Source organism: Rhea pennata, chromosome 15, assembly GCF_028389875.1.
Source record: "Rhea pennata isolate bPtePen1 chromosome 15, bPtePen1.pri, whole genome shotgun sequence".
Lineage (NCBI taxonomy): Eukaryota > Metazoa > Chordata > Aves > Rheiformes > Rheidae > Rhea > Rhea pennata.
This window is the reverse complement of record NC_084677.1, coordinates 12,122,047-12,145,633: the sequence shown is the minus strand read 5'-3', so window position 1 is coordinate 12,145,633 and position 23,587 is coordinate 12,122,047. Positions and strand designations below refer to the sequence as shown.

The window sequence follows — 23,587 nt, the reverse complement described above, 5'->3', positions numbered from 1 at the left end:
AAAAATATTAAAGAAATTTACAACTCACATTTGCAGTCGAACTTACTTGAGAGCTTATCAGAAAAAACAAAGGCACCTCACTGGACTATTACTAGACCCTATTCCATTTTTTTAAAAAAGTTAATATTCTTTTTTTTTTTTTTTTTTTTTTTACCAACATACTAGGCCATCAGACACATGTAATTCAGTAACAAAAAGTATTTGCATGCAAAATAGTACATGTACTATACTAACCTGATACATAAGAACAACAATTATAGGTAGCTCAGCCAAGACCTTCAGGGATAAAGATCCTCTGGGAATTATAGAATGCTGAAAAGAGAGAATACACATTTTTAAAATATTTTTATGATTAATTCAAAAGGCATGTAAAATTCATTTTAAAATAAATTCCTTATTTTAATTACACTATATTCATAGTTAATATTTAAGGAGCACAAAACCACTTGGTACCACATGAAGTAAAAATACTGTAATTAGAGTTGCATAGCAAATATCTGAAAAGTCTGAATTGGCTTCTACAAATAAATCTTGATAAGCAAAACAAACAAAAAGGAAGATTATTTTATTTAATTGCCTTCATAATTCAGGATATTCTGATGTGAACCATCTTGTAGTTAAAGAGCAGTTAGAATACTCACTGTTCTTGTTTCACTGTCTTCTCGTTCAGGGTTTACTTTCACCACAATTGTTGTAATCATGCCAACCATTTCAGGAGAAGGAACAGTGTTTTCTGGAATCACTTGAGGATTCTCAAAATACCGATTCTAAAGAAGACAAAGAGCAGAAGAAAGAATATAATAAAGCTACTAATAGTCTCAAGGTCATTTATCTCACCAGAATTCCTAGATATACTAGGAATACATCTTACTGCAGATATTTGTCTTCTCTGCATATCATGTTTACAGAACAGGACCACAACTGCACACATATCCTGTAATCACTAACTTCACTCCCGCTAAGCAAGAAGTAGAAAAGCATCCCCAAATATTTTTTTTTATTTGCTAAAGCAAAACAGTCACACAAATATTCTGTAGCAATAAGGAAGAAAAGCATACTACATTATCAGGCATTTTGAAGAACTCTGTTTACAGGGAAGTAAGTCATGTAACCCTTCCATCAAAAAAAAAAAAAAAAAAAAAAAAAAAAAAAAAACAAACAAAACCACCCCACCACTGTCTGCACTGATAGCACTGTGGTCAACATATTTATGTTTTATTACATAACCGTACTTCAGTTTGTTGATACCAGTGACACTGTGCTGCAAACAGAAGGTCTTCTAATTCAAAGTCTGAATTTCTCTATTTTTAGAAGTGTTTTGTGTTATTTAAACATTTTCTTTACAATTGTATTTACTCCATACCACACAGCCCAAGTAAAAGTAATTATGTTCATATCTTTTTGAGGTAAAATTAAGAAGTAAAAAAGAGTTTTCTGACCATATCAAGGGCAACTAAGGGAATAAAAAGCTCACCACTACTTTTGGAAGTTCCTTGTAAATCTGTTTCACAAAATCCAAAAAATGGTGGATCTAGGAAACAAAGAGAGTCAGTTTGCCATAAAGAAAAAGAATTGTTATTTTAGAATCTCTGTATTAAAAGTACACTTGAAAACTTGACATGAAATCTTTACACCTGAAATCTTCGATCACCATTAAAGTGCAACTTTCATGATGTTTGAAAGGAATTGGAAAAGTATTTTCTTTCTGTTCTATTAATACTATCTTGAACATAGTTGGAAAAACTCCAATTTAACTATCATCTCAACATTGTTCCAATATGACGTCATTAAAAAAAAAAAGATTATCATAAGAGAACTAAATCTTTTTAGGAGAAAAATCAAGAAAAGGAGGAAAAAAACAAACACACGTACTTTCAAATACTCCTTTGTAAGTTACAAGAGTAACACAACAGTGGGAGAACCCATAAGAATCATAACATTCCCTTTTCCAGGTTTTTCCTTCTCAAACTAAAAAGGCACCAATTCTCTTCCCTTCTTGGGAAATTTTGTTCTTCTTGGAGATCCTCCTAAGTCAAATAATACTACCTGCAGACACTTAACAGAAACCCAACCAAGCTTTAACAGCTTTGTCCCAGGAGTGCTAGAATTGCATAGTCCTCTGCAAACATTACTTTAAGGTAATCTTTTTTTTAAATATATGGTCACCACAATATATCAGCCAAGTTCTATGCCACATAATAAAATGATTGACTTACTTCCTGAGTGATTGCTGGTCGGAACTGTTTGTGCAATTCAATAATTATCCTTAAGCAAATCAGCACATTTTCTTCATTCTCTGTCTGAAAAAAAATATATATATTAATATATATATATATAGAGAGAGAGAGAGAGAGACTACTACTGCATTTTTTTGACTACTCCAAGATTAATTTTAAACCCTTTAAAGGTTTACTTAATAGAGCACTTCTAAGTTGCTGAGATAATACAAACATATGCAAGAAAGATGTCTTTCACTTGACATAACTTCACCTTGCAACCACAGACTACGGCTAAAATTAAATTCATCCCTAATGGGACAAAGTCCAAAAGCTTCAGTTGCTCTCTATCATCAGATCTGTTTGCAACACCCTATAGATAGACAGACATTAATGGAACTACTTATGCACAGAGATGCCTCCACATAAATCAGATTATTTTCTGTAGGCTTCAAATAGCAACACTTTCAATTCCACATACGAATCATTATAAAAGCTTTTAAAATAAGGTATCTGCACTTATGTTCTGCAAGTTCTTACAGATCATAAGCTAGAAAAGTACTCATGAAAGAAATCTTGTTTAGAATACAGAACAGTTTCATGCACTTACAAAATCCAAGTTTCTAAAGGGCAAGAAGACTGCAAAAAATTCTGTGGATAGTAAGATGCTATCTTCATACTGGTGAAGACTAAACAGAATGACCCTCCTCTCCTGCTCTGGAAGCAGAGCCAGCATTGCTATTTAAAATCATACCCCTAGCAATTTTTGAAGATAAGGAGAAAAATCTTTATGGAAATCTAAAAGAGTTTTTAAGACAAAAAAAAAAAAAAAGAAAAGAAAAGAAAAGAAAAGAACAGTACCTCTAGAAATCTAAACATCACAGACAGAATATTTTTGGTATGAAGACGAAGATGTTCATTTGTTGGTATTCTGTGAATTATTTCAAGCACTAACTTTCGGAGTTGCTGCAAACAAAGGAAAAAAATTGAAAACTGCTAGAACTTTTTAAAAGCCTGTAAAATACAATTGACTGTAACAATTTTTTTCAGTTCAACACCAAGAAAAAAAAACATTTACTTTTCTCAGACGTACACTTATATGAGAATATAATACTTCCTAGTACCCACAGAGAGGAATAAAGAAAATAAGGTAAATCTAACAAATTTATAGCTACAAAAAAAAGTCATATTTAATGATACAGATTCAACTTTAGCCTTTCATTCCACAATGAAGTCAGTATTTCACAGTTTTACAGTGAAACAGTCAACACTATCATGTCTGTTTTTCCTCATTGTTCTCAGAAATAAAAATCTGCAAAGTTTATAAATAATTTATAAATGCTCTTTTTTGATTCTACTCCAAATGACAGATCAATTTTTAACTGCAAAGTCTATGCAAAAATTAGTTCACTAGGCTAATGAAGTACTTCAATGAATGAAGAGCTTATTACACACATTGCAAAAATGTAGCAGATGCTTTGTGCAGTTTACCTGTGCTGGCTTCTCCTGCAAAAACTGAACTTCTCCATCCTGCAAAAAGGTGAGGAATCTTGGGATGATGTGTTCCAGGAAGGTAGAATACTGAGGAGACGACGTCACATTCTAATCGTAATAAATAAATAAATAAATAAAGGAGACTAATGTAATATGCATTATACAGATTACCTCAATCTACATTCAAAACCAGCATTAAAAATTTTTAGTTGTTTTCTAATGGATTTAGTGATTAAGCATCTGCTGACATACTACAGAGTTAGTGACGTTACTGAAACGAACAGAAGTGAATGGCAATTATCTTTCCTCCAACCCCAACAGACAGTAATACGATTGTTTTGTTGTTTTAACACCTTCACCTCACATAGGAAAAAAACATATTTGAATAATAAACAGCTATTTCAAATACAAAAAATCTGATATGTTCTTGGACAAGAAGACTTAAATACACACTCACAGTTTATTGCAGTAGGATACTCATGACTTCTCAGACACAGTTAAACTGAGAATTTAGTTATTTCTGCAGAGATATGTACATACATACATCACCTAAACTGAGTACTTCTTCCCTTTGTGAAAATGATCTCACTCCTTTCCACTTGTTGTGAAGCCAGAAACAGTATTAAAGGAGCAAGCTTCCTCCATCTGCAAATGCTGCATCTGCTTTAAAAACCTAACTTGGCCACTTTGATGTAATTGAAAACTCGACTATAGTTCACATAAGTGCCATTGGGCAGTTCCCTGAAGTATCTGTGATATAGAAGCATACTGGAACGTTTAGGAAAGGTATAGACAAAAACAGAGTTTTCTTTTGAAGCCATAAATAAGTATTTTTAGAGGTTTACTCGCATCATTCCCTGTCTGTATAACATAAAATTTACACAGAGCCATCTCCTTTGACAGGTTTCTACTATTTTTCTCTGCTTTGCAGTGAGATTTCATAACATGCATTCACAAATCTTATTACACTACGTACTGTGCAAACAGTTTCTTATCTCAAGAACTTTCAAGAAAGCAGAAAGATAGCACAAGAAGGGCACAAAAAACATTTTAAACGTAAGACAGGATATTATCAACAGCAGATTTATCCTCATCTTCTCTTCACCTCAAAGATCTTCCAAAGAGTGTCTGTCTGTATCTTCTCCTCCTTCATCCCCCCTACAGTCTTTCAATTTTCACAGCTCCCTCCTAGCCTCCCCAACTTTATGCCATAAGGATCCCACTTTGCTCTTGTATTCTCATTTGGAGGAAGAAAGGAAGGAAAGATTCACACAGGAAATCATACAGGTACTGCCACACACTTGGAAAGGGGTTCGTGAACTCATTCATAAACCCAGCTTACACTTCTGAAAACACCTTCCTAACATCCATGCTAAACTGCAAAGGGCAGACAATTAATACCACTCTTTGCCACCTGTGAATTGCTGTCCTGAGCCATACAAGAAACTAAAAGTTCCACTGTTCTAATCAAGTTCAGAATTACACTGCTGAAACCAAACAGCAGTAACAGAGGCTGACTGTGTAAACTTTTAAATGAAGGCAAATGCCAAAACAGGGACTGGAAATACAGTGAAGATTCTCCTCTCTCCCCTTTTAGAATCCAGACTCTCTGTGAAGAAATGGAGAAAAGGGAAAACTTCTCCCAAACTAGATCATTTCTGAGAAACAAGATTCAAGATTATCAAATGTTACCATCCAGAAAGTAGAATGAAAGAGTAGTATCCTCTACTAGTCCTAGAAGAACATCCTTATGCAGCTAGCATGGAAACTGGCAGCGTCAAGTGGAGAACATTACGGTGAAGCACCTCGGTTTTAAACCTCATTTCAAATCCCTCCATACTCATCAATTCACACCCAGTTCAACCCCTGGCTACAGACGCATCAAGATCAATTATGCAACCAACAGACTTCAAACACTCTTAACTTCCAACAAACAGCTAAGAAGTGAAAAATATTTGTTTAAAGGAGTAAAAAGAAAAAAGGAAACCTAATAAAGTTTATAGTTATCAGAAACTGAAGTAGGTGACTGAAGAGAGTTAAAACAGAGGCTATGGAAACAGAAGATGAAAGGAGTCCATCTAATTGCTAGCAGAACAACATGTAACAATAACTTCTGGGCAAAAGACCACTACATCAGTGGTTCCTCTTGCTCCTTTCTAGTTTCATATAAACAAAACTGTATTCAAGCATAAGTCATCATTATCTTTATATGCAGGCCCACACTACAGAATCAAGCAACAGAAGAAAAGTGCTCTATCTTGAATATTATCAAAACAAACACTGAACAAGTTCTTCTCCACTGATGACAAGAACGAAGAGAATCAGCTTTCAGACTCCAGGCACATCAGCAGATTAAGCCATTACAACTATTCTTTTACTTAGATATCAAATTAGGCTGGCCTGTCATCTTTGAAACAAACACACACTGAAACTCCAAAAGGATATTTTAGACAGTCATGGTAATGTTAATCTCTGCCCACTCGGACCACTAACAGACACAGACCACAGATGACTGCTTATTTGCTCATACAAGCTAAGCAAGAACTCAGCCTTTTAATTTTATCATACAGTTAGACTAGCTCAAGTTGTAGTCCTCTGGGTTAACCTGAACTAAATCAAACAATTCACTGGACAGGAAATTCCATTAATAGCACAGGAACAACCAAAATTAGTATAACATTGCACAAACAGCGCCAGAATGCAACAACTTGTTGGACATAACTTTACGCAAAGCTTACAGAAAAATACCTGAAGACACTAAACAGCACTGGAACAGGTATTTCTGTCTCAGTATCTCAGACTAACAGAGATCACTTCAAACGAAGCTTATAAGGACAGCGTATATTACAGTAGGGCATTGTTATTGCAAGTACATTTTCAAAGCGGTGTAACTAACTAGATGATACAGAGAATTACAGTGATTCAGAGATCTTAAACTTACGCTACAAAATAACAAGTTCTCCATAACTTCAAAATAGTCACATAGTAACTCAGTATTCAATAAACACATTATTTCTATTAACGCATAGCTGGTTTAACTTGCGCCTCAATCTTCACTGCTGCTCATCTAAACTTGATGGTTTATTTCAAAGCAAAAAAGGTTACTGGAGCTGTCTCCACTTCTAATGTCAGTTTCTGCATCAAACAACTCCCCCCTTGCTTCTGTGCTACAAAATTATTCAGAAAAATCATGGAAGGCCCATCTAGTCCTCTACTTCATAAGGACTAAATATACAACCGAATTAAATAAAATTCCAAATACATAGGTTTCAGACTGACAAGTAAAATGGAAAAAAAAAAAAAATCTATTACAGCACCTTTATTTAAGCATTTACCAAGAAAAGATTAGAGAATGAAATAGTTCTCTAGGTCAAAAAGTCATAATTCTTCAATGATCTTGCTAATTCCAAACAAGACAGAAACATAGAGATTTCATACATAAATAGACACCTAGCATTGACGACTAGATAAATCATAAGATACTAAGATTAAGCTTTTAACCACGTAACATATGAAATTAAGGTGACACACATTAAGCACAAGTGGGGCTGTCGTCCAGGAAGCAACTTTTTTTTTTTAATTACCTCAAAATTCTCACTGACTTCTTGCATCATTTTCAATTTGGTTTCATCAGCTGAAAATGGAAATTGAAGCAAGAGAAATTAAATGAAAAACCGCGTTGTAAGAAATCGCCAGCTCCATCGATCAAAGCAGCACTCAGACCTCGCCGCCCAGCCGTACGGCCCGGCGGTCTCGCCAACACCCCTCTGTCACACGACGGCCCACGCACGCAGCTCGCTCGCTCCGGCTCACGCAAACATAACTCGTCACGTTGCTTCTTCAAAAACCAGACCTCAAACAAGATGCAAAGCGACTCCAGCACGCCTTCACCCCGCCAGCGCGGCGCAGCCCGCAGCGCAAGGGCAAAAGCATCTTACGCGTGTTGACATCCGTGAGCGCCGCCACGAACTGCAGGTATTTCTTCATCAGCGTGGTCTGGTCCACCACGGTGGGCCCCTGCGCGGAGACGAACGCCATCTCGGCGGAGCGCGGGGCGGCTCTCGGCGCAGCAGGTCAAGCCCAGCGCACCTGCGAGGGACGCGGCGGGCCCGTGAGCCGCGCGGCAGGCAGAGAGCACCGGCGCGGCGCCGGCGGCGGTTCGCGCTCATCGGCCAGCGCGCACCCCCGCCCCGCGCCGCCCCGCGCCGCGCCGCCACCGCCGCGGGAGCTGCGCGCCAGGCCCGGCCCGGCCCCCGGCGGCCCCGCGCGCAGCCCGCAGCGCCGCCGCCCCGGCCCCGGCCCGCGCCGCCGCCCGCCTCACCGCAGGCCTGGGCTGGGCCTAGGCCCCGCCGCCGCCCCTCGCCCCGGCCCCGGCTCCCTCCTTTGTTGCTCCCGGAGCGGAGCCCGGCGGCGGCGCATGGGCGCAACGGAAGCGCCCGAGCCCAGTTCCGGCCGCCGCCGCCGCCGCCGCCGCGAGGGCGGCTCCGCCCGCGCCGCCGCCGAGCGCCCGAATAGGCGGGCGCGGAGCGGGCGGGCGGCGCCTCCGCGGCGCGGGCCGGGCGGCTGGGCCGGGCCGGGCCGCGGGCGCCGCCCCGCGCTGCTCGGAAGCGGCGGCGCTGCCGGCAGCCTCAGCCGGGGCTGCTCCGCCGGCGCGGGCTGCCCGCGGACGGAGGAGCCGCAGCGGCGCGGCCCGGCGGAGCCCGCCCATGGCCGCCGCCGCCGGCCCCCTGCGCCCGACCCGCCCGGTGCTGCTGCTCCCGCTGCTGCTGCTGCTGCTGCTCGGCTCGGCGGCAGGTAAGCGGCGGCGGCCGGAGCGGGAGCAGCCCCGCGCGCCCGGCCCCGGCCCGGGCCTCGGCCCGCAGCCGCCGCCCGAGCCGGCCTCGCCGCGGCGCCCGGCGGAGCGGCCCGCGCGCGGTTTGCGGGGCCAGGCCGCGCGGCCCGCAGCCCCCGCGGCGGCCCTCGCCGCCCGGCCCGCGCGCGGGGCCGCCTGCGCCGAGGAGCGGGAGCGGCGGCCCCGCTCGGGTCGTAACCTGCGGTTGTTCCTCGCTGTCCTGCTGCATCCAGCCTTACCTAGCGCCCGGGGTCTGTGCGATGACATTAGGGGCTTAACGAAACGTTTGGGGTCCCTTTCTGGCCGAGGGGCAGCGCGGGGGCTGGCCAGCCCCAGGGCTCCCCCCCGCCCGGGAACCGCCCCGGCGGCCGCAGGCGGGCGAGAGCTCGGCAGCTGCGCTCGGGGGCCTGCAGCCTTCTGCGGCTGCTGCAGGAGGGCGGGCGGGAGCGGAGCCCCGAGGCGGGAGCGGAGCGCCCCGCTCAGCGTTGGCCCGCTGGGCCCCTGCGAGGCGGTAGCTAGCCGGGCGCCGGCGGAGGAGGCTGTGTACGCTGCGGGGGAGGCGAAAACGGGCTGTTCCCGGCTCTCCCCCAGCTCGCAGCTTTCAGTGGTTGCTGCATTGGGGATTTTTGTTTTCTAGTGTACGCAAGTCCTTTAACCTTGCGCTGCTGTTCCTTAACCTACAGAAGATGTACAGGAGTGCTTTCCCAGCACTGAAACCTGGGGAAAAGCTGCATTTGGTATCCATTCCATAAAACCAAACCTCACCTAACTCTGCCTGTACTAGTAGTTGTAAGAGCTTAACTAGCTCCTGTGAATGCAGCAGGGGAGATAAGGAGGGGCAAGGCAGAGCAGCAGGGCTGTTTTCCAGGGTCATGATCTCAGCACCAGCTCGCTCCTCGCTGTCCCAGCTGTGAAAGCCACGCAGCCAGAACCCTTGTTTTGCCCTTGTGGACTGAACTGATCAAACATTGGGATGTAGTAACACTTGCAACTTCAAACATACAAGTTTAATTTATACTCAGATCTTTGGTTCTTTTCTAGAAAGGGAAGTTAACTGTAGATTGTAGATAAGAAGCTAGTGCTGAGCTTTTGTACTAAGGCAGAAGGTGGGACTTGTGGGTCAACAGAGCTGACAAAGGAAACCACTGTATGAAATCCTACCTGGGTCTGAAAGATCGTTTTTAGTCTAAGGCAATGAGAGATTTTGTAAGGCGAGTTGGTAATTTGCCCTTTCAGTAAGTGCAGGGAATTTTGCTGTTCTCACCTTGACTTCCTCACTATAGCTCTGGCTTTAATAATAACAATAAACAGAAGTGGAACTGCACAAACTGCTTTTATTTTATTGTGTTTAAGTTATTTTCATGCTTAATGCAATTTTCAAAATGGACCCAAATGCCAAACAGTGGAAATGAGTATAAGGTGCCAAAATATTTTTGAAAACACTAGTGAACATGTGTCTACATCTGCAGATGCCCATATACTGAATCTTAGCCTAGCTAAGGCAAGGCTGGCATGGCCTGCCTTTTTCTTTGCAAAGGAGCTTCCTCTGCCATACAAATCCATTTTACCGTGTGACTCTTTCTTACTGTTTTAAGTGAGAATTGAAACAACACAGATTAGATTGGAATCTGATCTGAGGTGTTTCAAGTGGCTAGAAGTTTAGTGAGTATGGTATTAGATCATTAATGATCATAGTGTTGGATTATAGCCCAGCTCTGGCTGTAAAACTTCATCAAAGCTTTGGGGATGTTCTAATTAACATTTTTGCTTAGGCTGCCCCTTACTGTTAACATTTTTAGGACCAATTCTAACATATTCTTGAATGCTACCTGTTTGAACTCAAATATATACATGCATAACAGTTTCAGTTCTAGGCTTTTACATGGTAACGAAGGTGGTAAAGTCTTAGTTGTCATTAGTGTCGCTGTGAATCACAGAACTACAGCTGACTAGTGAAAATATGGGAAAAAAGCATTGCAGTACAAAGAGTTTTTTCTTCTGATTTTTACAGAGGAATATGATCTAGAAATAACCAACAACGGTCCCATCACAACTGGAGCACAAGCTACTGTTCGTGCCAGTCTAAGCATGAAGAACAACAGTATCACCTCAAACTTGTATCATTTTAACTGGATTTATGCTCCTCTGATTCTCATTAATAAATTGGAGCAGGGGTTTCACTCCCTCATTAATGTGACTGGTGAATTTCCTGGCACTTTTCCTGTATCTGTCTGGGTGACTCACAGGAACTGCTGGTTGTGTCGACCTGTTGCTAGAAACGTCACTGTACTTCATGTCACAGGTAACAGCTTTACAGCTTCTTTACAACTTCTTGAATTCTTCAGGGATTCAAGATACATCAGAACAGTTGCTACCTTTGCTAGCATCTGAATGAGCAAAGGCCATCTTGGGCAGGCAGTGTGCCAACCAGACCACGCAGCCTCCCTGTGTCCAGGAAGCAAGCGTGGTGCTGCCAGTATCCTTAGGGAAACCAAGCTAGATGTTCCAGTAGCTTTAGTTCACCATCAGTGTTGTTTGGTGGTACCCAGACTTGTAAAGCAGTGCTGCCTCTATTGCTGAACGGCATTTCTAGTCCTACTGTTAGGATGACTGGAAGGAGTCACAATCTACTAATTTTCCCTTTTACGTGACATAGAAAGTACATAACAGAGCCGTAAGCTTTCTTTTAAAGTTCAGAATGATCATCCTGAAATGAGATGTGGAGTCACAGCTGCATTTTCAAATATTGCACTGCAAAATTACATCTTACTGTGAATATTCATAATCATAAATATGCATTTTTTGTCAACTTGACCAATGAGGCAGTGTGGTGAGCCTAGGCTCTGCAGCAGGGATCAACATGAAGCATCCATTGAGGACTTCCTGCAATCCCTTCCTGCAATGACAGGCAGCTGTGTCCCTCCAGCCACATATCCCAGCTGCTTTCCTTGTGCATTCCAAAATAGACCAACCCCACGTTCTGCAGCAGCAGCAAAGGACGTGAGCAATGACAAAAGAGCCAACCATAGGGCACACCTGACATTTTGGGGAATAGCTATTGCAATTTTTCTTTGAGAAACACCAAGTTTACTGGATGAACCTTTATAAGTGTGTACATAAGATCTTCTCTCTCTTAAAAATTGCTGCCTTGCTGAATATCTCCTTATTCCTTTTTCTTTTTGCATTGACTTATATTCTCGTGTTACTAGCAAAAGGGATAGAAACTTTTTATAGCTATGAAAATTAAGATCCCATTGTGCCTTTCTGCCTTCCCCAAACAAGAGTGTGATCTAAAAAACTTTCTAACCTATAAATAAAGAGGTGTCGTGATGATACACTGATCAGCTCATTGTAAAATTAATAGGATGTAAGTTGCCAGCAGGACTCTTACCCTGGGTGCAAAAGTAGTTGCCAATAACAAAAATACACAGGGGCACAAAGGTAGTTGCCAATGAAAAATATGAATTACAATTCCAGTTAGATCTGCATTATCAACCCTATTCTGCGGCAGCAATTGTGATTCTTTTATTTGTGCTTCATCAAGATAGCGGTTAACCAGATTTAATGAATTTTTAACAGGGTAAGAGTCCTGCTGGTAACTTATATCATATTAATTTTAAAATGAGCTGATCAGCCTATCATCACGATACCTCTTTATTCATAGGTTAGAAAGTTTTAAGCTCAATTTCTGCTAATCCTTAGAACACCTTTTTACTTATAAGCTAAAGAAATGAACATAGAATTGCTGGCAGACGTGAAAAATCAACATTTCACAATTTTGTTATTAACAATGTATAGCACACCTGTTATTCATAGTAGTCAGTTTGTCATTTCCATGGACGTAGCTAAAAATTAAAAAAAGAAAATGAAGGGAGTATGTACTAGCTTGATCCTGAATCCCTTCATCTATACTCTTGGGGTTAAATCTCAGTTATTCTAAAATCAATAGTAAAAGTTGTTATGGACCTAAATCAGCCCAAGATTTTTCCCTCTTGGTTCTATCAGTGGCTTTATCATGACCAATTGTATAACCTTGAGTAAATCATTTAATCTCTGTGCTTCAATAATATATATAACAACACTGAATAATAAATATACAACACATTTAACCACTTGCACTGGGGCACAGAAAAACTTAAGCAGTACATTTTAAATAATGCTTTGAAATTCATGCAGCGCACACTACGAAAGTGATATATGCTGTCATTCTTTCTCTGCCTTACCATTCTCCAGAATTTATTACAGGGAATCTTACCATTGCCCAGATAGAAGGCAGCACGTTTATCAAGCAGGGTTCAAGCTCATCCACAGACACCGTGACCCGGATTTCCTTCTGTCTTCATGACCCAAGTGATTACTTCAAGTCAGCATCATTTGTCTACAACTGGAACTTTGGGGAAGGGTAAGTATGGTTAGTTGTTTTCCCTTGATGAATATTCAAGGTGCCTCTGATTGAGATGCACATGCAGGGAGAAATCCCGATAAATCACAGCACAAAGCATGTGCCTTTTTCAGTTAGTGCACTCTTAGCATAATGTCCAGGTGGATTATGAAACCTTGGGGGCAGAAGGTACCGCAGAGTCACAGAAGGATGATGTTTGAAAGACCTAAATTTCTTGTTCAAACAGGTACTTAGGTGTATTACAATCTGTGCTGTGAGCTGAACAAATAACTGAAAAAGTTACTTAGCGTAGATTGTTGCTTTAGACTATCGCCGTGCCTGCAGAATATCTAGCAGGTTGTTGAATGTGAGAATAATTTGTGCATAATGTGTCCATTTAGGAAAATGGAAACAGTATTCCTCCCTGTGGTTGGCCAGTAAGTAATTTTTACTACAGTTAGCTGCTGATAAATAGACCTCATCTTAGGCAAGGAACTTACCCTAGGCACCAGTACAAGCAGAGGGATGACCCTCTGGAGAGCAGCTCTGCAGAGAAAGACCTAGGAGTGCTGGTGGATGACAGGTTGACCATGACCCAGCAATGTGCCCTTGCGGCCAGGAAGGCCAATGGTCTCCTGGGGTGCATTGGGAAGAGCGCTGCCAGCAGGTCAAGGGAGGTGATCCTGCCCCTCTACTCAACCCTGGGGAGGCCTCATCTCGAGTACTGTGTCCAGTTCTGGGCTTCCCAGGACAAGAGAGACATGGAGCTACTGGAGAGAGTCCAGCGCAGGGCTGCGGAGATAATTAGAGGGCTGGAGTACCTGCCCTATGAGGAACGGCTGCGAGAGCTGGGCCTCTTCAGCCTGGGGAAGAGAAGACTGAGGGGGGATCTTATCAATGTCTACAAGTACTTGAAGGGAGGGTGTCAAGGGGATGGGGACAAACTCTTTTCAGTTGTCCCATGTGACAGGACAAGAGGCAATGGGCAGAAACTGAAGCACAGAAAGTTCTGCCTGAACGTGAAGGGGCATTTCTTCACTGTGAGAGTGGCCGAGCACTGGAACAGGTTGCCCAGAGAGGTTGTGGAGTCTCCTTCTGTGGAGATCTTCAAGGCCCGCCTGGACGCAACCCTGTCTAACATGCTCAAGGTGACCCTGCTTGAGCAGGCAGGTTGGACTAGATGATCTCCAGAGGTCCCTTCCAACCTTACTGATTCTGTGAACTTTTGAAGATTGCTAGGTCTCTCAAATAACAGAGCTGTAGGTTAACACACACCAAATGCTGACCTAGTAACAAAATGAAAAAAATTACCAACCCATCCAACATAGCTCTGAGCTGTCAGAAATAAAACTGTGGGTAGTAGCTAGCCTTCACACAACTCTGCAGTAGAGAGGAGAAAAAGCCATTCAGTTAGTTTTCTTCTCTGAATGCAAAAATATACCCAGCAGGAATGTGTGTACATGAGTAGAAATGTCAGGTTCCTGAATACTAAACTCTTCCCTCTCTCTCTCTCTCTCTCTCTCTTTCTCTCTCTCTCTCTCTTTTTTTTCTTTTTTTTTCCCCCTTTCAAGTGCTTCAGTTAGCTTATAGCCCACCCGCTATAAAGGTAGTTTTCATATTTTACCATCTCTTCCTATTCCATTCCATGAATTACTGTAGCGATATCCTGTTTCCTGAGCAAAAATGCATCAAGTTAAACACTCTCTGGGCCTGATACTGGTTGTAGCTTTATTGGTTTTATACCAATGTAGTGCCGCAATCATCAATCCTGATTGATACGGACATAAAGTAGAATTAGAATCACAGCTGACTATAGCACTGTCTATAAAGAAAAATATTAGAGCTTATCCTTTTTTAAATTTTACATCAGAAATATACAAGTACTTGATAAGAGGTGATTTTGATTATAAACCTTTTAATGTTGTACCTAGGATGTATCAGATTACCAAGGAGCCCTTTGTCTACTATAACCATTCTGCCGTGGGGAACCGCACAGTCCATCTGAAAGTGATAGCTGAATGGCAGCAGATTGGAAACATCATACACGAAAGAGAAACTCTGCAGAAAACCGGTGATTTTACCACTGCTCTGGAGCTGCTAGGTAATCGTAAAACATTCTGCGTATTCAAAACAGAGCTTGCTCTATACAAAGCAATACAATCTAGGACTTTAACGTGGAAATACAACTCAGGCATTCATTCACATGCATGAACTGGTCCAATATTTTTGAGTTAAGTGTTACCATCGCAAAATGAACTTTGCACTTTTCTAGTCCAGGAAAAACAGGGAGGGAAATATAAAATTCTCTATTTCTCTATTCTTTTCATTAAAAGTCTATTTTTATGTAAAACTTCTGTTAAGTGTTATCGATATTTTTCATTTATCAAGAACATGATGATCCTTTGCAAAAATCTGACCTAAGATCTGTAATAAAGTGTTTATAATAACTTATTTTGTTCATTTAATTTATACTATCTCAGAAAAAATAAATTTGATCAGTTAAAAAAGGCATTAGGAAAGTCTCATTATCTGTTTCAAGAGTAAATAAACGTACATAAACATGTACAAGATTAACAAATGGTCAACTGTATATTAAAAAGAAATCATAAAACATTTGGATATCTTACAACAACTCTGTGAATAGCTTTCTTTTTGGGGAGGAGATGGTATTATTATTTATGTCAGTGATACAGCTAAAACCAAAGTCCCTGAAAATAAACCTTCACTGAAAAAAACAGTGAATTTCAGTTTACATGTTGAGTGTGATACGCTTTTTTCTTCTCTCAGATGCTGTTAAGAGTATTAATGTAGTGGGCTCCAGAGAGACTCACGTAATGGAAAACTTGAGTTTATCTCTTCATATCAATGGCAGGTAAGTAGCCAACATAATCTTTTTTATAAGACATATATGACAGTTATGTGCTTGGTTTAGGTTTTTTCCCTGTTTCCCTAAAATATTGTCATGTGCACCCTGTAGAACTGTTTCTTAAAAAAAGAAGTTTTCTTATGAACAAAATGCAGTTGACTATAAACTGTTATTGGCTAGAAATACCTTGAAATCTAACAGGCTGAAAGAGACCACATCTTTATGGAAATGTAGAATATTCAAACGTATATCTCCTCAGAGAATCGTTATACATAAAGGAAATGTTATTTTTGTATCTTCATAAAGAAGAGATGAATAGAGAACTAGCCAGAAAAAGACAGTGTGAAAAATGACATTTTAAAGCTCCCTTTTGGATTTCTTTCCTTGACGGATTTCCCATCATTAAATTAAACTGTACTCAGAATCGTGCTGAACAGCAGCCATCTCAACTGGCACCAGGGAGTGCCAGGTAGGTTTAGGGAATTACTTTCGCAAAGTAAAGGTCGCCACAAGATGAATAGGGCAGGGAGGCTCTAAGCAGAAGAGGAAATTTTAAAAGGTAGTCTGGATAAGGAAAAGGCTGGAGAAAAAGTTGCTGAAGAGAGCTAAGACTGGGAATGAGGAGAAAAGGAAAATATTATTGTGCTCATGTTTGCTTTTGCCCAGTGCATCACTTGAGGGGGAATATTCATATATAGTTACAGGAATGTAGAAGAGTCATGAGCACCTTGATCCTAGCACAAGCCCTCTCAGGCTGCGATACTAAGAACACAGGAGATCTTTTCATATAGCAGAGGCACGTGAAAGTCATTAAATGCCATTGAATGACTTGGAAAAGCACCTTTACCATAACAGTTCTTCACGACTGTGGAAGTCATTCGTTCTCTAAAAGAGGGACACTTTGCATTTTGCTTTTGGAAGCTGTTTGGCCTAATGGTAGATTTCCCAAAAAGAATCTCAAAAGCTCAGGACTGTTGGTAGAGATGTAGGGCAAAAGCAGCAGCACCCAACACCGAGTCATTTGCTGAGACATAGCTAACTCCAATACACAGAACAGCAGTTTGTATTCAAAGAGTGAATGGTATATTGGTAAGAATGGGCACCAGAGATGGCATACAAGTAAATATGAATAGCCAGAATCCATTACAGGCAAACTCTAGGTTCATAAGTGCCTGCTTGGTTTAGAATGGACAACATTTATCAGATCTAACTGTTAGAAGCAAGGCTGGAATGGATGGGATGGGAGTTCGTATGATACGAAAACGATGCCAAAGGTTTGAGAGGTCTGTTATCAAAAACCAAGCTGAAAACGAACTAAACACATAAAGATGCTGCGTGCTTTAGCTGAAAATATCCAGGGGAGATGAGGAACAAAATACTACAAGGATGGGATAAAGAAAAGCTCTATATGTTGTCAGAATCAAAATCTGTAGTGCAGAAGATGAGCCTGCACAGAACCATTTGGAGCAAGGATCTGAAAATGTAAATAAAAGACAGCAACTAAACACAGTGAGAAGACATAAGGCCATAAAGTGGATTGCACTTAGATTGCTTGGTAGCAAACAAAGGCCTTTCTATTAGTGTAGGGGAATCCTGTGATTCTTGCAAGCTATTTACCTTTCTAAGCTTTTAGTCCAAATGATTGTGCTGAGCTCATCTGGCACTCCTTCTAGTTCTTTTTTATCAGAAAAATGTTGGGTGTAATTCAGCAACACAGACACTGACCTCCATGGTGCAAAAACAGCAAAGAAAAAACAACCTATGCCCTCTTGGAAAAAAACGTAGAAGATTCCCTTTATCTTTGTTAGAGAAAGGCTAAGGGTTTTTTGTTTTTTCATGCACACAATGGCCTGCCTATAACCCATACAGGTATTCAACTGTCCACTAAAAGAGTTATTTTATAGAAGCATTATGAAGTCCTTTTCAACTATCAGATGCTAGAAACCAAATGACTTTGCAGTTAATTACTTCTCTATTTGTACTTGGATTAGCTTCAACAATTCTCAGAATTATTACGCTATTTTATCCAAATGCTTCATCAGTTCTTAACTACAACTTTTGCAAGGTTTTCACATAATTTTATATATATATATAACGTGTGTTTGTATATAAAGGTTGGGGTTTTTTCCATTTCAGCCCACCGCTGGCATTATGCTGGCTTATAAAGGCCGAGTGTATTCCACTTGAAGGTGAAAAATGCCATCTGGTGGTGATTAACGGTTCTTGCTACAATCTGAGCCATACCTTCCGCGCCGCAGGCCAGTACTGTCTCAGCGTGAGAGTTGAGAACGGCGTGACCATGTTGCAGACATACCATGAAATAAAAGTGTGGCCAACAGGTGAGGTGCAGCTAGTCTGAGCAGCATAGAGGTTCTTCCAGGTCTGGGAATCCAACAGTCAAAAATATCAGGGATAGTTATAGAATAACTAGCCTGGAGATAAGGTTTTTGAAAAAGTATAGATCCTCAAAAACATAGGAAATGTGAACCGAAAGAAAAGGCTGTCACATACCTCCTGTAATTGCTCTCAGCTTCCTATATACTGCTGAACTCTTACACTCAAAAGTGTCTTGGAACTAGTGAGTTTCATGGGAAGACTGAGTTAACATAAATATTTATCAGCTTAAAAAGCCCCTTGCTCTTGTAGTAAGAGTGGATAACTAGGAAAACATGTGCATCTTTCACACTCCCTTAATTAAGCAGTCAAGCAACCTCTCTCTCTCTCCCCCCCCCCTTTTTCTTTTTTGTAAAGGGTAGATTTTTCTAGGCCTGAGTTTCTTTTCTTGTCCCTCCAGCCAGCAATCTCTGTTGGCTCCTCCATGCATGTTCACACATGCCCTTCTGGGGTCTCTGAAACATCTTACAACCACCCAGTGCCCCAACCCCATGTGCCCACTTCTGTACATTGAGAAAGACCTGAAGTGGTCTGGGCTGAAAACTTTTGTTTCCTATTGCACACAGGCCTTTTGTTCTAAAAAGTGTGAAAGATTCTCCTAAAACATCATTTCATTCTCAGCATTACCTCTTCTGAGTGCATTGTACTGCTTCAGGAGTGTCCCCTTGTGCTTTTTCCTCAGGGATCCAGCCAGCTTTCTTTATCTTGCTCTGCATCGCTCTGGTTTCAGTGGTGCTAGGACTGGTGCTGTACACGACCTTCCGAAGTAACACACAACATAAAGATCTCGTGGAGGTACCTGTTTACTCTTGCTTGGAGATGGAATTAGTGCCTGGATACCTTTCAGCCTTGTCCCGTCTCTAATCCTCAGGCATGTGTGGGGGAGGTAGGGGTGTTCCCCTGGTATCTCTCTGACTGATCTATTCCGCATGAAAACCTAAACAGCAGAGGTAAGTGCTTTAAGTAGCATGCCTACTTCTGGCTCCTCGTGGGAGGCAGGTATCTCTAATTCAAGTTGCCAGGGCAGTTAGGTAGTGTTCCCATGCATGTGCTTGCATTGAAGTGTGCCTTCCAGGTGTTCTACCTCAGAGCGCTTTCCTGGAAGAAAGAAACTGGATAGTAGGAAGGTATGCTGGATAGTAAGGAAGTGACACTAAGTTATCACCCAACTTTACCATGCAAATTTTATCTACACAGCTCCCTCCTATCTTCCTGGTGTAGCTTTCACTTGTTGCATTATCATATTTAAAATAATCATGAGCTCCTAAAGTAAAGATGTTCTTGAATCTTTTAAAAGTGCCTAATGCACTTTAAATTGCACCACAGTATGAATAATATAGAGAGACTACCTGTAAGCTCTGTGTGCAGATGGTTCACATCAGAAGTCTATTTGAAGTCAGTGATTGACTAGGACTGGTTGAGGACCAGATTCCCTTTCTGGCCCAAAGTATCTACCTGGTCTCTCACTTAAGCCAGACTAAGCTTAGACTTCAAACTGATCTTTTTGACGTTCCTTTTCCAGGTAGCTGACTTTGACTTTTCTCCACTGTCTGACAAAAACCTGTCTTCTCCTTCGGAGTCAGGCTACGGCCAAATATGTTGCAGATCATGTTGTCTTCAATCACCTCAAGAAACTGCCATGGAGAGCCATGAACTTCTACTTTCATTTTACAAGCCAGTCAAAACTTACACAGTGTGAAGAACACAATTGCACTTTGGTTGCACTAACTGCTGAGTTTAACTTTCCCACTTATGATGAGTTAAAAGCTCAGGGCTGTATGGATGGTTTATTTTTGCCAATGCAATGAGGTTAACCACTTTACTACGTCGAGCACGTGAATGTTTCATTGTGTGATCTGAGAAAGAAAGAACCTGAAACACAGTAAAGTATCTTCATATTTTTAAATTATATGGGTGTATACATTTACAGCTGTAAATGCAGCATTTTATTCTTATGAAAGATTATTTTATGCGCAGGTTTTCAAAACTCACTACCTTTGTAATTTACTTGGTCCTTCTGCTGTTTATTTCAAAGAAGAAAATGCTTAAGACAAACATACCTCTCTTTCTTATGTTGCAACAATATTACTGGAAATACAAGTGAGCCAAAATACTGTTGAATGTATATTTTTTTTCCCAAAAGGATTTGACTTTTCCAGGTTGAGAAGAGCTTTAGCCTACATGCTTCCAATGAACCAAACTATCAAAATATGTTGTGTTTTTTCCCTTGTCTTAAAAGACTTATTTTTTAAGTTAATGGGATTCTGTGAGAGTATAACAGCTGATGAGCTGCTGATGGCAACCCAGCTGCTCATGGGAGCTTTGTGGAGTAGCAGCATCCACTGTGGATGCCTGCACAGCCCCGATACTTCCTTGCAATAGTAAGCCACACTCTATGAGTAGCATTTTTTCCATGCTATATATTCCTCCTATCTCTTTCCTATATTACTATCCATTGAGTCACCAAAGCTTTCTCTTTGTGTAGCTTAAAGCTGCTCAGTAAAACAGCTTTCAGTATTCAAGGCTGTAGAAACGCCTTGCCCCTTGCACACTGTCCTCTACTGTCCGCTCACTGCTTGGCCAGTCTTGCTTCCTGCTATGTAGCTTTCCACAACACCTTAAAGGCTTTTACACAAGACTGCTTTGGGTGCCATTTCTTTTCTTGAATTTGACACTGACACCTTCCTCACCTCTGATGTAAACCCTATGGATATTGGGGGTTTGAGGTGTCTCATGTATAACGCCATTTCACAGATACGCTGAATGGGAGATGCTTGTCTGCACGTGAAGGAATTACCATAGGGATTTCAGGGTACTTGCTTGCTACGCTTCCTTAGAGAGGCCAGAACCTCCATCCCTCTACCTGGGAATGAAATGACATTACCTCAGAGGGGCTCGGTTCTGTGTTTAATTAATTTGATACATTCAAAATGCGTTAGGATCACCTAAAGTAACAAATGATCCAGTAAATCCAAGCTTTTGTCAAAAACAGCTTTCCGAGGCAGAAATTCTTTCAGTTTTGATTGTCTATAAAGTAATGTTGCTCTTATAAGTGAGCTTGTTGATTAGTGGTGGTGTCCTTTATATTCCCTCTCACTGCCCTGGTGTCAAGCCCTTATCTTCAGTCATGTTTACGATGTGCCTCTCCTTACTCTAGCAAAGAAGCTGTTGTTCTCAGAAGCTGCACATTTATTGCTTGTTCCTGAGATATCAGCCACATGAGCAGCTGTCAAAGGTATGTGACTAGCTCCAGGATGCCCCTATGCTCTGTATATGCTTATACATGATCCTGGGGCACTGGAAATGCCAGATTTCCAATGTGAAAAACACAGTTCTGAGCGATGGTGGCCCTACAAATACAACTCAGTGGCTCTCCATAGCCAGAAGTTTAATTTGGGCTTAGTCTTAAGCTTGATACAGATAAGTGACCCTTCCCAGGATAATATACCTAAAGACATTATTGGTTTTGGCCAGTGGCATGCTAATGAAGGTGTAAAATGTCCTTCCTTCTCCACATTGTCCTCCCAATGGCAGTAACAACTGTGAGAGAACAAGTTATAGGTACCTTGAAGCAAGGATTATTTGGGTTGGGCAAAGATCGTATCAGCAGATTAAGGTCCACGTTCTGCCCCCTCTTTAATAGTAAGGGATTCAAAGGGTGCCACGTGCTGTTAGGCCAGGAGTATTATTCCTTTGGCATGGTGCCTCCCTGGTATGTCTGAGCTGATAAGGCTGACCGTGCCAAACCTGGTGAAAGTGGATGTCCTCCCCCAGTCAAGGAGAGGGGAACACGCAATTAGGGATATCAGAGGGTGAAAGACCAGCCTAAGAAAATCATATTGAGGGAAGCAGAGCAAAATCCTTTCAGAAGAAATTTGGTCCTCATTCTCTTCCTAAAATGAACAAGACATGGCAAAGGAGCCAAATAATTCAGGAGAGTAGAAAAGGTAAATAGCAGCAAAGTAGAAAGGCAAAGCTATCAAATAGTGAAAGACACTGTTCAAGAACAGAGGTTAGAAAGGGAAACATCTCTTGCAAAAATAGGCACTAGGAGAACTTCACTTAAAAAGCATGTCAAGAAGCAAATCATCTAAGAAAATTTAAACAACCTTAACAAATTGAGGGATAAGTACAAGAAAAAATCACACAAACATGTTCCTGAATCCAGTATGAAACTGCTTCCTGCACAAAGGGCTGATCTGTGGGTTCGATAAATGCCTCTGAAGTTGAAGTCAAAAGGTAATTGAGCGGCTCAGGATATAGCAAGGAGAGTAGCGGAACGTAACGAGGACCAGCGGGAGGATTCATTTTGTTAACCTCAGAATTCAGCGACCTGGAAAAAGGAATGTTCAGCAGAACGATGAAAGTCACTGATTCAAAACAGGAGTTCAGGGAGTGCAAAGCCAAAGAGCAATTAAATTCAGATGATAAGCAGGAGTGGGAGCAGATAAGAAGTTTGTGCAACTTAGGATTATTTCAAGGAAAGCAGTCTAGGGACAAAAATGTTCTGGAAGGACAAGGTAAAGCAAAAAGCTCTGCTGTTATTCTCCAATTTCTCATATAAACAATGGTACCAGCTTGTACAGGAGATATGGGGTGCTGCTAAGATAAATCAGCCCTTTACCTTAACAGCACAGCATAAGATGCAGTGACTGAAAGGGTCAGGGCTGAAATCCGTCTTTCCCCTCTGCAAGCAGGTTGCACAGCCCAAGCTGCAACAGCAGATTGAATTAACAGGGCCTCTATAGCATTTTCTGGATGCTGTAGGAATGGAAACTGTCTCAGGCGGAGGAAGGTGAAGAACTTCATATTGAAATGCTCAGCATTATTATTAGATAATCAGCCAACACTTTACCTTGATTTTGGAGAGCCAGTTTCCCGGGAAACAGGAGCGACACCCTGCAGCTGTCACTGAAATGTTTGAACCCTGCGGATCTCGGCTCTGACAGCTCGCCGAGCGCTGGAGACTCGGAGTTTGCAATTGCAGCCGCTGACGTGGGGAACGCACAAGTTCGAGAAGCTTCTTGGGCCTCGTCTTTCAGACCCGGGGCTGCTCGCTGTCAGCGCCTGTAATTCCCGCGGCAGCACGCGTAAGCAGGATGATTGCAAATACACAGCGTTTTGCGCACAAACTATTGTGCAGCAAGTAACAGCTAAGAGCAAATCGTACTGGAGCATGGGGGGAAGGAGCTCCGTGGCCCCACCACTACCCCACCAAAGCAGCGTCTTACACGTCTACGTACTGCGGTCCTGGGAGCCAGGGAAGCGATACTATCTCCCTCCACAGGAGGCAAATCGGAGCCGTGGGGAAATACAGAGCCTGATTCCGAGTGGCGAGTGAGGCAGACACAGATGCCTGCACAAAACTCGAGGCTTGAGACGAGGGAATAGCTCAGGCCTTCTGC

The 23,587-nt window shown here is 41.9% G+C and overlaps 2 protein-coding genes across 4 annotated transcripts in view; one reads left to right on the top strand and one right to left on the bottom strand.

Annotated features, from left to right (window-relative positions):
- The window catches only part of TRRAP (transformation/transcription domain associated protein), a 100,507-nt gene extending 92,350 nt beyond the window's left edge, over positions 1-8,157 (bottom strand). For all 3 annotated transcript variants that reach the window (XM_062587882.1, XM_062587883.1, XM_062587884.1), the window contains exons 1-9: positions 8,032-8,157; positions 7,649-7,799; positions 7,295-7,344; positions 3,708-3,818; positions 3,078-3,182; positions 2,217-2,300; positions 1,475-1,531; positions 642-767; positions 235-312 (exon numbers count right to left, since the gene is read on the bottom strand). In XM_062587882.1, the coding sequence (XP_062443866.1) occupies positions 235-312; positions 642-767; positions 1,475-1,531; positions 2,217-2,300; positions 3,078-3,182; positions 3,708-3,818; positions 7,295-7,344; positions 7,649-7,748 (711 nt within the window). In that variant the 5' untranslated portion in view covers positions 7,749-7,799; positions 8,032-8,157. The remainder of the gene's footprint in view (positions 1-234; positions 313-641; positions 768-1,474; positions 1,532-2,216; positions 2,301-3,077; positions 3,183-3,707; positions 3,819-7,294; positions 7,345-7,648; positions 7,800-8,031) is intronic.
- A 237-nt stretch (positions 8,158-8,394) lies between these two features.
- TMEM130 (transmembrane protein 130) lies at positions 8,395-20,818 on the top strand. The gene is made up of 8 exons (XM_062588145.1): positions 8,395-8,504; positions 10,553-10,843; positions 12,775-12,943; positions 14,854-15,023; positions 15,710-15,794; positions 17,925-18,127; positions 18,865-18,977; positions 19,705-20,818. Exons 1-8 carry the CDS (start codon positions 8,417-8,419, stop codon positions 19,879-19,881), a joined length of 1,296 nt encoding a protein of 431 aa, XP_062444129.1. The 5' UTR covers positions 8,395-8,416; the 3' UTR covers positions 19,882-20,818.
- Positions 20,819-23,587: the final 2,769 nt, after the last annotated feature.

What these genes read in the sequence shown, in the direction of transcription:
- TMEM130 (XM_062588145.1), top strand. Translation starts at nt 8,417, where the DNA reads ATGGCCGCCGCCGCCGGCCCCCTGCGCCCGACCCGCCCGGTGCTGCTG. An exon ending in CACTGCTCTGGAGCTGCTAG is followed by an intron (nt 15,024 to 15,709) that starts GTAATCGTAAAA and finishes TTCTTCTCTCAG; the next exon opens with ATGCTGTTAAGAGTATTAAT. An exon ending in AACATAAAGATCTCGTGGAG is followed by an intron (nt 18,978 to 19,704) that starts GTACCTGTTTAC and finishes TTCCTTTTCCAG; the next exon opens with GTAGCTGACTTTGACTTTTC.